At 46.0% G+C, this 13,548-nt stretch overlaps 1 protein-coding gene across 2 annotated transcripts; it reads right to left on the bottom strand.

The window, feature by feature from the left end:
- Nucleotides 1-389: 389 nt before the first annotated feature.
- On the bottom strand, nucleotides 390-12,683 carry nek9 (NIMA related kinase 9). 2 transcript variants are annotated; one of them, XM_080513504.1, is made up of 23 exons: nucleotides 12,321-12,683; nucleotides 9,270-9,447; nucleotides 9,125-9,180; nucleotides 7,892-7,962; nucleotides 7,670-7,775; nucleotides 7,133-7,264; nucleotides 6,941-7,051; nucleotides 6,756-6,820; nucleotides 6,624-6,674; nucleotides 6,351-6,543; nucleotides 5,331-5,475; nucleotides 5,030-5,230; nucleotides 4,811-4,857; nucleotides 3,673-3,834; nucleotides 3,473-3,581; nucleotides 3,215-3,376; nucleotides 1,873-2,040; nucleotides 1,727-1,780; nucleotides 1,439-1,626; nucleotides 1,214-1,354; nucleotides 875-976; nucleotides 741-794; nucleotides 390-644 (listed from the first exon to the last, which is right to left on the bottom strand). In XM_080513504.1, exons 1-23 carry the CDS (start codon nucleotides 12,504-12,506, stop codon nucleotides 471-473), a joined length of 2,856 nt encoding a protein of 951 aa, XP_080369630.1. In that variant the 5' UTR covers nucleotides 12,507-12,683; the 3' UTR covers nucleotides 390-470. The 2 variants fall into 2 exon arrangements, with proteins under 2 accessions (XP_080369630.1, XP_080369631.1); XM_080513505.1 differs by lacking the exon at nucleotides 12,321-12,683 and adding an exon at nucleotides 9,955-10,016.
- Nucleotides 12,684-13,548: the final 865 nt, after the last annotated feature.

The raw sequence follows: 13,548 nt of genomic DNA, 5'->3' as shown, positions 1-13,548 counted from the left end.
AACTTTGGAGACGTCAGGAAATGTTTCCTTCCTCTTTGTACAGGTGGGTGAGCTTACGTGGTGCGTGACAAACACGAATATTCGAGGCAGACGGGAGGAAACCCGCAGTGCTGACGTCACGAAAAATCGAGCTGAAGCTCGACGTTACTCCGGAGATCGCGTTCGAGCTCCGACGCTTCCAAGTTGAATCCGGCCAACGTCTCAGTTTGAGGAGGAAACTCCTGTGACCTCTGCACCCGGGCTGAGAAACCTACCGTCCAGTCTTACATGTGCAACAAAATGTAAATCGCCCGGTTGGACGTTGGACCACCGAGTGGCCGTGAGGATGTCGTCTGTGCTGCACCTCTTACCGACCCCCTCCCCCTCCCCCTCCACCCCCCCCCCAGGCCTCCGGTGCAAACACTTTAAATTCAGTAGGGACTGACGGTTCCGACGCTTGTGCCACAGCTGGGCCGACTGCGGGTCCAGTCTCACACGCTGGCGCCGGCAGACCGCCCTCCGTGGTGAGTGAGTCCGCCTCTTCGTCCTCCTCCTCCTCCTCCGTCGGAGTGATGGTTCCCGTTCCTGTCGCATCCCGATTCCTGGAGTGCCGAGCGACCGATGGCCGCCCAGAGCTTCTCGTTCTCCCTCTTCTGCTCACTGACCTGAGCACAAATCGAGCACACGCTTGTTATTAGTCGTGCGCAACAACCGAGCAGCGCTCAGTTGAATTAATTTATTTAATTTTTGTCAAAACGTACCTGCTTTTCAAGCATCTGGATCCTCAGATCTTGCTGAGCGACTGTCTCCCGCAGCTGCAAAAAAACAAGCCCTGCTGTCATCGAGTCACTGGGACACGGTCGTTAGCTTGCGATGGGTATGGTGGATTTCATACCTCTGCCACCTCTGTGCTGGCTCGGCAGCAAGCGACAGATTCCCCCGTGAAGATGCCGGTCTCCTCCATCCCATTCACCCGGTCAGAGCTCATCCGCTTAGCCTGAAAGAACCAGTTGGGGTGATTCATAGTGGGCGTTCTTGAAAGTCATACTAGCTGAGATTACACAACTCCGGTCGTAGAGTCACTTCTGCTCAATAGTTTACAACATGGTATTGACTTCCTGGGAATTAAAGCTACTTCTCCTTCGCTTTTGTCACAAACTGCACCTGACAAGTTTATAAAACTCATCCAATTGACATCTTTTGTCCGACTCTAAACAGTGTTTGTGAATATTACCAAAGGGCCTTTGCCTGCAGCTTTCATCTCTTTGAGGTCGTCGTAGGGTAAAGTGACTTTCTCGGAGAACGCGGAGAGCTTATCCGGCAGATAGGAATCGGGGTCGTCTGGCATGGGGATGAACTCTGCGTCGTCGAGCTCCTGCCTCATGAAAACCACGCGGAGTCAGACCCACTCAAGACGTCTCGATGGAAGAATGGAAAAGGACGTTTCGCCGTGACGAACCTTTCTCAGCCAGAAGGGACACGAGCTGTCTCCCGTCTGGTTTGCCAGCGACATCATTGGGGTTTCTAAGAAGCAGTCCTCGGTGTTGACCTCCAGTGTGCCGCCGAGCCCCCGGTCACGACCCTCCGTCTCCGACCCGGGCCCCATGTCCAGATCCACTGTGGAGGTGGAGGCTTCCTGGCCCAGGCCTGAATCGCAGACACAGACACACGTCAACACCGGGGAGCTGCGACTTCCCAAACACACACTTGAATGACTGAATGACTGAAGAAAAGCATCCAGCACTACCAATTGAGAGTCCGCTGCTGTTCGACCGGATGGTTTTGGAGTTCAGCACTTTTTCTACGAATAACAACAAAGATCCATCACAATGTTTTCAAGTTAATTCTCCTCTCATTGTTCCGGCCGTCTGTAACATCTGTGGGGACACGAACCCAGGATGATGATGGTGTGCCAGCCACAGCAGGAGAGGTCTGGCACATGATGGAGGGCCCCAAAGATGGGCCGTGGCATGGCCGGACAAACCTCGGAGCCAAACTTCTTATCGGCCGGCATCCCCAGTCTGCCGTTCCCTGCATTTCCCCATGCAAAAATCTGATTATCTGAAAGAGGGATGAAAGACAAAACACATGATGAGAAGTATTCAATGTGGCGTAGGGCCGATCATGTTCATATTGGAACCCGACACTGGATCGGAAATGTCCGATCCAACCGGCGGAGTTTCCCGATCCAGGAAGCCTCGTCTGTGCCGCCGCTAAAATGACCCCACGAGTGTTTCCCTGCCGGCTGCAAAATGTGGAATGGATACGAGGCAGGAAATCCATTCCACAGTTTGCAGCCAGAGAGTTTGGAAGGAGCACTTCCCTAGAGCGTAGCGCCGGACTTTTCATGACAACATGTCACTGTTTGGACGGATTTTACGCTCAAAACACCGCAAAGCATCGACGTGGATGTTTGTAGAGGCGCTGTACAGGCGAGGCGGACCCTCTGCTGGTAGACGTCATCATTTTAAAACGCCAGATCTCCGGTGAGAACGGCTCGCTGCTCCGCGGTAGCAGGCGATTCACACCTCCGTGAAGGAGTTTCCTACTCCACGTTAAACTCCCTGAAAATAGTCCCAATCGTTTGTGCTGCATTAGAGCTGGAAACACTGCTGCTTGTGCTGCATTGCTAAAGAATTTCCCCAGGAATTAAAAGTGATTCTGAGGTTTTAAAGATGGAACAAGACTATTATGAGATGACATCACGCAGACCCCCACATTGTCCACATGGAACTAAAATACCTTGTACTGTTTCCTTGTGGGAGACACGAGCACAGCTGCATGACTTTTTCCTTTTGAGAGAGAATTCATGATCATCCAAAGGTCTCTGGTTTTGTACGAACTATCGTTCTCCTCCTGATATTGTCATTTAAAATTTTTTTTCATTAATATTAACCCCTTGAGACCGCACTCCTGGAGAGGACGATGAATTTTTGCTAGTCCACAGGTTTTCATATACACATAACTTGGAGATAGAAGATCTTAGCTCTAATTTCATGAATAGCACAAGGATGTAGGTGATGAGCTCCACAGACAAGACGCTTTGGTATTTTGTCATCTATAATCACAGAAAATCAACTCAATTTGCGGTTAAAGAATCTCCAAACTGCTGACATGGCTCAACAATCTTTATCTACCTGCTGCTGACGGATGACGTTTCATAGGCGGGTGCAGCGTTGGACCTTTTACTCACAACAGAATGAAAGAAATGGCATGAAAGTTGCCGAGTCGTCACCTTCAGTAGCTGCGATGGTGAATCCGTCCCCACAGGACACTTGTTTCACTGGCTTCCCTCCAAACGGCCCAACCAGGACTTGGACGCTTTGATGCTTCTTGAAGTCTTTTACGCCCAGTTGTCCGTACTTGTTGCAGCCAAACGTGATCAGACGACCACGTTCTGCACAGCCAGTTAAAAAAAAACGCATTCAAATGACAACCCACTGAAACCGTTGACGAACATTAACGGAGTGAAATCGCCCCGGTCTTGTCGTACCGTCGATGGCGGCTGTGTGGTTCTTCCCCGGAGCAATGGTCTGGATCTTAAAGCGCGACAGCTGCTTCACCAAGGTCAGCGTGGTGATGTACGGGATCCCCTGGTAGCCCTGGTGCGGAATAGAAGAAGAAATGAATTACAACACATTATGGGAGCAGCCATGAATCTGCTGTCGCGGCGCTTTGGATTCCTCCCGGTACCTCTTCGGGGTGGTGTTTGAGCCCGGAGATTCCCTGATTCAGCCCGAGCTTGTTGAACTCATTGTTCCCACACGCCAGCACTTTGCCGGTCTCGGTCAGAACGAGCGTTCCGTCTCCACCGCAGGACACCGAGGAGATGCCGGCGCCTTTGGGAACATTCACCTGGTTGAAACGGCAGAAAAGGTGTTATAGAGGCTGACCGTCGTTCCCTCTGTTCTCGTACGACTTCAAATGTGGAGGACGACACACCAGTTCATCACAACCGCATCTGCTAAAACAATTCTAAACTGAACGTGTGACGCTGTGGTATATCCAGGAGCTTTTTAAACACCAATAAGTTACTTACCTACGAAAGAGAGTACTTATTACAAAATCTCCAGAATAACAAAACTTCAAAGCAAAAACCAAACAAACTGTTGAAAGCCTGCAAGTCAATGTACACAAGGGACTTGACGACAATATTACAAGAGTGTAAAAAGCTCCTACTTTCATATTTCTTTTATTCAAGGCAGTTAAATCTCTGTTCTTTGGGGAAAAAAACAATACAAATTCAAATACATAAAATTACATTTAAAGGGTATACCATTTTAAACTGAAGAAGGTTTAAAGTTGTTGATTAAAGTTGTAATTATTGAAAAATAAGAAGAGACATTATGCGTGTGATGTTTAACAGCAGGATTTCTACTCCGTGTATCTTTATTCCACCAATATGACGATAGAAGGTAAAATGAGAGTTTAAACAACACGTTAAAGATGGCTGATTTCAATAACTGCACTAAAATGAAAAATATCAGCATAAATTCATGCCACGGGGCCAGAGGAGTCCTTCCTGCGGGGGAAATTTTCATTTTTAATTACTGCATTGTAATATTGAAAGATACCTTCAGGTCATTGGCCCTTTTTGAAATGAGCTACTTCAAACCTACTGAGCAGTACAAAACACTGCTTCACTATAAAACCTCCTCAATAAATCATTTTAAAGCATGTCGTTTGCATCGACCACTATTTTCAATGATTGTCTTCATCTCTATTGAATTCATGTATTTCTGTGTGTGTGTGGAGAAAAATGATCAATAACCGATTCACATTTTCTAACATTGTGGAACAAGGATTTTCTATCAATATTTAAGAGTCTTACTATCATCGGAGAAGAAAAGTTGTCCTCACATTCCAGGCCAAGTCGCCCTGCAGCAGGAATAAACAGTCATTACAATAAAGAAAAACCAAAGCATCTTGAGGAAGATTTGTGAATGAGAACCGATCCAGCTGCTTCATGAAGCGGGAAACGTCTCCCTCTGCTGGATACGAGCCTGAACGCACGTTGGCTAACGTCACTACACACAGCTGGCATGTATACCATATTCTCCGCAGCCCCACGAGTAGATTTCCCCGCTCTGCGTCAGCACCGCCACATGATTGTCTCCGCACGAAACCTGGCGGACCGGCCGCTCCTCGAAGAACTCCAGGAGCACCGGCTCCAAAATCTCCATGCCCATCGCCTCCTCCACGCCGATGCAGCCGTAGTAGTCCGACCCGAACATGTACATCTGGCCCTCGTCTGCAAAAAAAAAAAAAAGACAAGCAACGGTGCTCAGGGGGGGGGGCGTGGCTTCACGGACACTCATTCTCAGTACGACCGGGACCATCCGCTCGCTCACCGGTGACGCAGGCCGTGAAGTCGGCCCCGCAGGCCACCTGCTGGATGGCCTTGCCCTGGAGCGTCTCCACCTTCTTGGGCTGCCGGTACGAGGACTGGTCTCCCTGTCCCAGCTGGCCCACCATCTTGGCCCCGCCCTGGACGTTCTGCGTGTCGAGAAAGGTCCATTTGACTCCACACAAGAGCAAACCAACATATTTTAATTCTATGTGCTTTTTGGATTCAGCCCCCAAAAAAGTGTTCTCCATGTTTCTATGAAGCCATATTCTATGTTCCCTTGGTTTGTTTGACCGGTTCATCTTTCAGGTTCGCCCGATGCGTCGCCCCTTCTTTCTCCTGCTGCTTATGCTTTTAACGTAAACTCTTAATCTAAGTAGTTTTGTAACATAAAATAATTTAAAAAAGGTTATGCTGATTAAAATCAGGAGGGCTTCACAACATCTCATGATTCTTTTGTCCTGGTTGTGAATCAGCGACTCATTAACCTGCGAGTTAATGTGGCGAGTCCTGATAGACGGTTTACACTTGTCCGTATCGTACGTCTTGGACTTCAGATTGGACTATCACTTCCACTAAAGGGCCCGGTATCGTCTGCCCAGGCCGCTATAAGGCACCGTGTCTCTGCCGTTCCCAAGTTCGTCTTCCATTGTTCCCTTTGGAAAGTCGGAAAGACAGAAACCCAGATTCTCTTTAACGAAAACACAGTTTTCGCTCCGCACTGCGGCGGAAACAAGCGCTACACCGTTGACCAGAGTTTCCTTGAGCAGCAGCTGGTCGTGTCAGAGCAAGACACTGAACATGTTTTCCTCTTTCTGGCAGAAACAGACTCACGTTCATTCAGTAAAAATGCTTAAACTTCAAGTCATACGTTTGCATTGTTTGGAAAACTATACAATTTTCTTTCAATGAATTGGGATTTCCCGTTTTGTTTTCACCCCGTCAACCACTTATTTTATTCTACTTCCAAGTGTTTCCAGCCCACGTGTAAGATGACTAAATGCAGCAGTGGAATAATACTCACTGCCCATGTGTACAGCTCCTTTTCCACCGTCACCACTGCAAAGTGACTCTCCCCAGCACACACATGCTGGGCGCTGCTGCCCCCCTTGAAGGCGTCTATTTTCTGAGGGGTGAACTTCCCTCCGCCCCAGAAATACACCTCCCTGGAGCGTGTGGTCACCACGGCCACGGGGGTCTCCGTCGCCGTGCTCAGCCTGTTTGAATAAAGAAGTCACGCCGTGTCATATCGTCACATTCAATCCTGCGAGAAGAACAAGAGCCTGGCTGAACTTACTTTGGTTTCTTCATCGCTAAATTCAGCAAGGTGACTCGTTCCTCGAGCTCCCTGTCGGAGAACCAAAGTGTCAAAGAATCACTGCTCGAGACTCTCTTGAGAAATGAATTTGCCCGAGACTCTTTTTCTTACTGTCGGCAACAGGAGATAATTGGAAGGTCCAGGATGTGATCCGCTGTGGGCCTTTTCACAGGATCCTGCAACACAAACAAAAAAAACGAAGTTCAGGAAACTTGAATGTTTTATTTTTTTCCCCAACTTTGGTTTTGGATAAAGACGCCCCACCCGCCTTTCGTGAAATCAACCCCCCCACTTACTTGATCCAGACATTCGTAGACCAGCTTGATCAGAGCGGACGAATAAATGTCGGAGTTCACTTCCATTGTCCAGTTTCCCTGGACTATTTTCACGCAGAGGTTCAGCGGGTTCTGCGACAAATACAAACGGTAAACTCAGCCTGGCGCCGTCGAGCCGATGGCACTTGATGGGGAGGAAATGAGCAAACGCACCGTGGCATCGAACGTTCTCGTCAGAGTTAAGACTTCGGAAAGCACACAGCCCATGGCCCAGATGTCGGATTTGAAGTTGTACTTCGTTCCCTGGCACAGTTCAGGCGACATGTAGTACGGCGTCCCCACACACTGCACAAACAAAACGAAGAAAATCAAATCGCGGGAAAACCTGCAAACTCCACACAGGAAGGATTGGAACCCACGACCGCCTCACGATGAGGCAAGAGTCTGTATAGTTGACAGATGCTACGTATTGCGCTATGTGTACGGTGCGCCCCGACTTTTCCTCAATGGAGAAGAAAAATCCTGATCTCCACATTCATTCAACTGCTTCTTCCCCCATGTGCTCTCTGCTGCCCCCTACAGGAAGTACGTCCCACAATTGCTTATGTACCAAAGACAGAGTTTATCAGGAAACTGAAGAATTAACTGAAGTTAAACGGTCCAAATATGACCCACAAGAGTCCATAAGCAAATTAAAAGTCAATTATAGCCCAATCATTTAAAATGTTGCAGAATTCAGGAGAAACTCACAGTTTCCGCCATTGAAAACTCAGAGTCCAGCTTCTTCGCCAGGCCGTAGTCGCCCAGCTTAATGAGGTCCGTCTTGGTGAGGAAAATGTTGAGGGTTTTAATATCTCTGCAAGAAAAACAAACGGAGCAGTTACAAGTAAACCAAGTACCCGATTATCCGTGTTATAGTTATGTTGTATTCTGGAGAAGCGAGTGTGTCCCGCAAGACGATTTCGCGTTTACCTGTGGAGGATCCCGGCTTTGTGAATGTGAGCCACAGCTGAGGCGATCTGGTACAGATACCAGACGACCACCTGAGAATAAAAGCTCGGGTCAAAACAAAGCGGAGGGCAGACTATCCTGATTAAAAAAAAAAAAAAAAAGGCAGTTTCTGCAGTCTTGACTTGTGGTAGTCACACATGTTGAGATTTTTAGATTTCCGTGTTTTGTGAGCGTGATTCTGTTCACGTGTGGAACCATGTAAAAGTCAGGCTGAGAGTCACTATTCAAAGAACTAAACTCATATTATGAAGAGAAAATTTCGACAATTCTTTTTATGATTCCAGTGGCGGAGTGAATGCGTATTAGGGATGCATTAGGGATCGGGCTGTTCCGATATGACCGAAATTCACGGATCGGAAATTTCCTCGCCCTGCCAGGTGATCTGCTAGTTGGCTGGAAAATAGGGATGGATTTCCCGGAACCGAGGCACTCAATGAGACGCAGACGAATGAGTCAGAAAATCCATTCCACAGTTTGCAGCCAGCCGAGCATGCTAGGGAGGCAGAGCTGTGCTAACCAACTTTTCATGACAACAAGTCGCTGTTTGGACGGATTTTAGCGCTGAAAACACCACAAAGCATCGACGTGGATGTTTGTAAAGGCGCTGGACAGCGAGGCGGCCGCTCTGCAGCCAGACGTCGCCGTTTTAAAACACCAGATCGCCGAGGAGAACGGCGCTGAAATCGCCCTTAAAATCGTCCCAATAATTCGCGTTGCGTTAGAAGCTGGAAAAAACTGCATTTGGTGCTGCGTTGCTAAAGAATTTCTCCAGGGATTAAAAAAGTGATTGAGGTTTTAAAGGCAGAACGAGATTATTATGAGATGATGACATCACGCAGACCCCCACATTGTACAAAGTGAACTAAAATAGTTTGTACCGTTTCCTTTTCTGACCTTCTCCTAACCTCAAGTTGTCTGTAGAGAGAAAACATGCAAACATTCCTACATTTATTACTTTATTGTGGAGACGAGTTTATTACTGCCTCATATAAAATCAACAATAATAATAATAATAATAATATTAAAGCAAACAGAGCTCCGGTGTCGGAATGATATTGGTATCGGCAGATATCCCAATTCAGGGATCGGAAGTGAAAACACCAGGACCGGTGCATCGCTAACACACACACACTGTCCGTATTCAAACAGTCATACAGTCCGGTCAAGGAAAGTTGAGTCATGGAAGGCTCGTACCTCTTCACTGAAAAGTTTCCCCTTCTGCTGGAGGATTTTATCATACAGGTTCCCTCCTGTGAGAACAAAGTCATTAAAAAAAAAAATCATCCCGACGAATCTTGATCATTAACCTGGGGGGGTGGGACAGGGGGGAGTTTCCTACCATTGCAGTACTCCAACTCAATGAGCAGAGTGTTCTTGTCCATGAAATGATTGAAGTAGGCGATGATGTTCTTGTGCTCCAGGATGGAGAGGATGCTGATCTCGTTGGTGACGTCTCTGCGCTCCTTCTCGGACAGCGAGTTCAGGTCCACTTCCTTCCATACCACCAGAGAGTTGTCCTGGGGAGGCCATAAGGAGAGGCCTCGCTCAATACAGTGAACGCACAAACGCATACTCAGGCCCCGTTTACGCTGAGGTTCAAGTGAAAAGGCATCGTTTTCATATGAAAAGGTTTAAAATGGGCCCTCAAATATACTTCAGATTTCCTCAAACTGGCTCAAACCTGAAGAAATACAGTGTAATGACCATTATTAATACACACAACTTTCAATCCTGTTTGCTACAAATAGAAGCAGAAGGGGTTCAACCCTTCTGTTAGACAACTTTTAGTCCACGGGCTGTATGTTTGATACGGCTGTGCTCGAGCCTTCAGACAGTTCCAATGAGAAATAAAGAAGCAGTGCATGGGATAGTCATTTGTCTTGTTTCTCACTCAAGAATTTCTCACAGTCGCTGTGTGAGAAACAACAAGGACGTGAAAACACAGCGACAGTGAGTGTCTCAGTGAGCCCACACACACATGCTGTTTACCAAGTCATTTACTTGAAGCAGTCAGGTTAAGTTACCGTGTTTGTACCCCTCGGTAAACCGAGTTCGCAGTGAGCAACATCGACCCAGGACAAACCAGACAAAGTGACGACGGTGATCCAGATTAAGAGGACAGATTCTGGCAAGGAAATGAGATAAGAAACCGGCAATAAAAACCAAAGTAGGAGGTATATCAAATAATCAATAGAAAATACTGCTATAAACCTGCATGGCTCACACTGTGTCATTATTGTCTGTTAGGGAAATGTCTTTCAAATGGTGTTATTATATCGGTGTTGAATTATACAATGTAAATGCTCCATCCAACCAACTTTTATGTCCCGTTCAGGGCTGCGAGGTGCTGGAACTGATCCCGGCTCACTGCGCGCGAGTCCTGGACACATGACCAGGACAAACGGAGAGATGGACGACGGGAAATGGTGGCCACCAAATTACCTTAGATGCATCTTTTTAGAACCTTGGGAGGAAAACCCAGAGGACCCAGGAAAAGAATACATGCAAACTCAGGAAGAACATGCAAAGCCCACACAGAAAGGTCTGAACCAAACCTGAACCAACCACCAACTCGTTACTTTAACAATGCTAAAATTTTACTTAACTCCAAGTAAATAAAGTTATTTTCTTGCTTTTCATCAAGATATATTCGCATTTCCGCTCGCTTGGAGGATAATCGATGTATTTTCTGAATGTTCTGAACACATTTCGTGGATAAACTATTAGATACACTACGGTAAAAAGCTTTGTAAACAAATGTAGATGTGATCATTTACTTGGTTAAAACGATAAACGTATTGCCTACAAATAGAGATGAAAGCATTTGATTATTAATCCAAATTGTGGATGTACTCCATAGAGACCAGAGCTGCACCATCTTACAGATGCAGTGCAGTTAAGATGCCATGTTTCATGGACAAACGTCAAACCAGGGGTTAACTTAACTTAACTCACAGTTCAGGGGTCAATTGCAGCCCACTTTGATCACGAGTGAGTTGGAGCAATAAAACAGTGCAATAAATTCAAATTAAGCTTTAAAGTTTTTCATTATTATGGCGCAGAATAAACAAAAATATCGATACTTTCACAAAACTAAACAATTACGAAGGAAAACGTGTACAATCTCAACATAAAGCCAATTTTAATCAAATCCTTTGATGCTAAAGACAGTGAAATGTAAAAAAGACACTTCTCCTATAGCTGTTGTATTATGCATGTTTTTGTCCACTACTTTTACAAAAATATATTAAAAAAACAACAACAACAATTGTTTTGCTTTGTGGTTTGGCAGGCCGGACTAGAACCTCTTGGTTTTTGCCTCATGGGGCTTTATGTTTGACCTCCTACTTTAAACCAACGCATTTGTTGTTTATTTTCATCACCTGTTGCTGTAAGAGTTTGTTTTTTTGGTCATTTCTTCTTGATTCTAGTGACCAATTTCCACCAGATATGAAGCAATGTCGAGACAATGTGGTGACATCTGATCCATGGACGCAATCTGTGGCAGTAGGTTTCTTATCTGAATGCTCTAATGCAGGGGTGTCAAAGATCAGGCCCGTGGGCCAAAACTGGCCCACAAGAAGCTCCGACCACGTGAACCGTCAAACAAGTTGGGAAAATCTCACTGACTTAATTTGCTCACGGCCGGATAACCTTACGACCCTCACTGCAACGTCTCTTAATAACAATGGCAGACGACATGCTCCAGGTCATGCTGCAGAAGCTACTCGTGTATATGGTTTAATAAGGCGAGATGTCTTTTCTCAGTTTTTGCACGCTCCATAGCATTCGTAGCATTGCAGCACCACCTATAGCCCTGGCATATACACTAAGGCATTCTGGGTAGTTCCTGTGGATGGAAAACATTTTTAAGGACAACAGGGAGAAAAAACAACAACAAGGCCTAATTGAGAAAATGTAAATGAGCATATTGCAACAAATATACAAGTTTTTTTAGGGGGGTATTTTAACTGTGATTTAGTTTTGAAATTCACTTCTTGTTGAGATTTTAGCCATTTTCCATAGTAATTGTTTGAAAAACATTTCATTCACATATACTCTGCACCACAACAACAACGAAAAACCCTTTAAAGTTCAACTCTAAAGCTTGCTATGGTAGTATTTTATTCAGTCTGTGGCCAATAAACTAAAAGGTGTTTCACACTCCTGATGTAACGTGTTTGCATACAATACTTACAAATGTTGTTCGCTGAATTGCTGTCACGATAATGCGCATGTCAATATCGCGATAATCGATATATCGGGAAGCTTCAGTGGTGATATATGAATTTAAAGGTAGGTCACATGGTGTGAACCATATGTCTGAGTACCCTTGATTGTCCGAAGCGCGTCACTTCGTCTGTGGCGTGTCGTTGCAGGTGAAACTCACCTCAGTCCTCCTGTACAGAGTGGCTTCTCCAAACGCCCCCCTGCCCAGGATTCGGATCGGAATGTAATGCAGCTTCTCCTCTTCGCCATTAAACGTGCTCGCGGCGGAGCGCTCGCTCACCACCGACCCGCCGCCCAAATCCGAATTTAGCGAGTCGAAATGTCTCTCGTAGTCCTCCAGTGACATATCTGTTCGGGGACTGGTAAACCACAGGCAGTGATGGAAATAACGAGAATAGGCCCGACCGCGACTCTTGAAGAAAGTGTCCCCACAAAAGCCGCGCGCGCACGTCCTTGCACGCGGACAGGAAACGCGGTCCAAACACGAGCGACCACCAAAGAAAACCTCGAAACTTCAACTCATTCGCAACGTCAGACATTTAAAAAAAACTGTGCAAACTACGCGCAACTCCTGTAGTTGCGCTAAAGTCAAGCAAAGCGTCATTTAAAACGAAAAAGTTCGACAAACTTTTCTTTCACATTTCAATGTAAAAGTCTCCCGCCTATACCTGCTTTGACGGATTTTACTGTGAACGTGAGCAAAGCGAATTTCCGGTGTCTTTAACGGCCACATTTATGCTACCTTTACATAGCTATGAGTTAGCAACGTACGCACATCACTTAAGGCAGTCAAATGCTGAATTATGGCGTAGTTGTATCCAGTGCAAGACCTCAATTCGTCTGTATGAGAAATGTATGAGTTAATAAGTGTTTAACGCGGGGTGACAACGGTTTAACAGGCGAAAACACACCGACTTCTCCTCCATCCTTTCCTGTCAGAACCGATGTTTCGGATCGACTTGTTTCCCTGTTAACTGGTGACCGATTTCCTTTCGCGTCATAGCTGGAAGTAATAACAACAGCTGTTAAAAAAAGAGACTAACAAAAGGTCTGGCACGTCGAAACTTTATTATGAATGCGGATAAAGGCCGTTCACGAGGACAGCTACGCATTTCTGTTAGGTCATTAAAAACCTGCATTTGCTGGCAACAGCGACAACGGATACTACAGGAAATTGACACCAGTTACCACGGTAACCAATTAACCCGAAACATGTCAACCCCTTCTCCGGCACTTCCACAATGGGTTTTATATTGATCCTGCTTGATTTGCAACCATTATATCATAGGACCAAAGCCTATATAAACTTTGAAAATACTGCTTTGTTTGCATACATTAGAATTTTTTTTTTCTTAAATTTATATTTCATGATTTTCATTTCTATCTCA

This window comes from Blennius ocellaris (assembly GCF_963422515.1).
Source record: "Blennius ocellaris genome assembly, chromosome: 17".
In the NCBI taxonomy this organism is placed as follows: Eukaryota; Metazoa; Chordata; class Actinopteri; order Blenniiformes; family Blenniidae; genus Blennius; species Blennius ocellaris.
The sequence above is the reverse complement of the archived record's forward strand: the minus strand, read 5'-3'. Positions and strand labels throughout refer to the sequence as shown.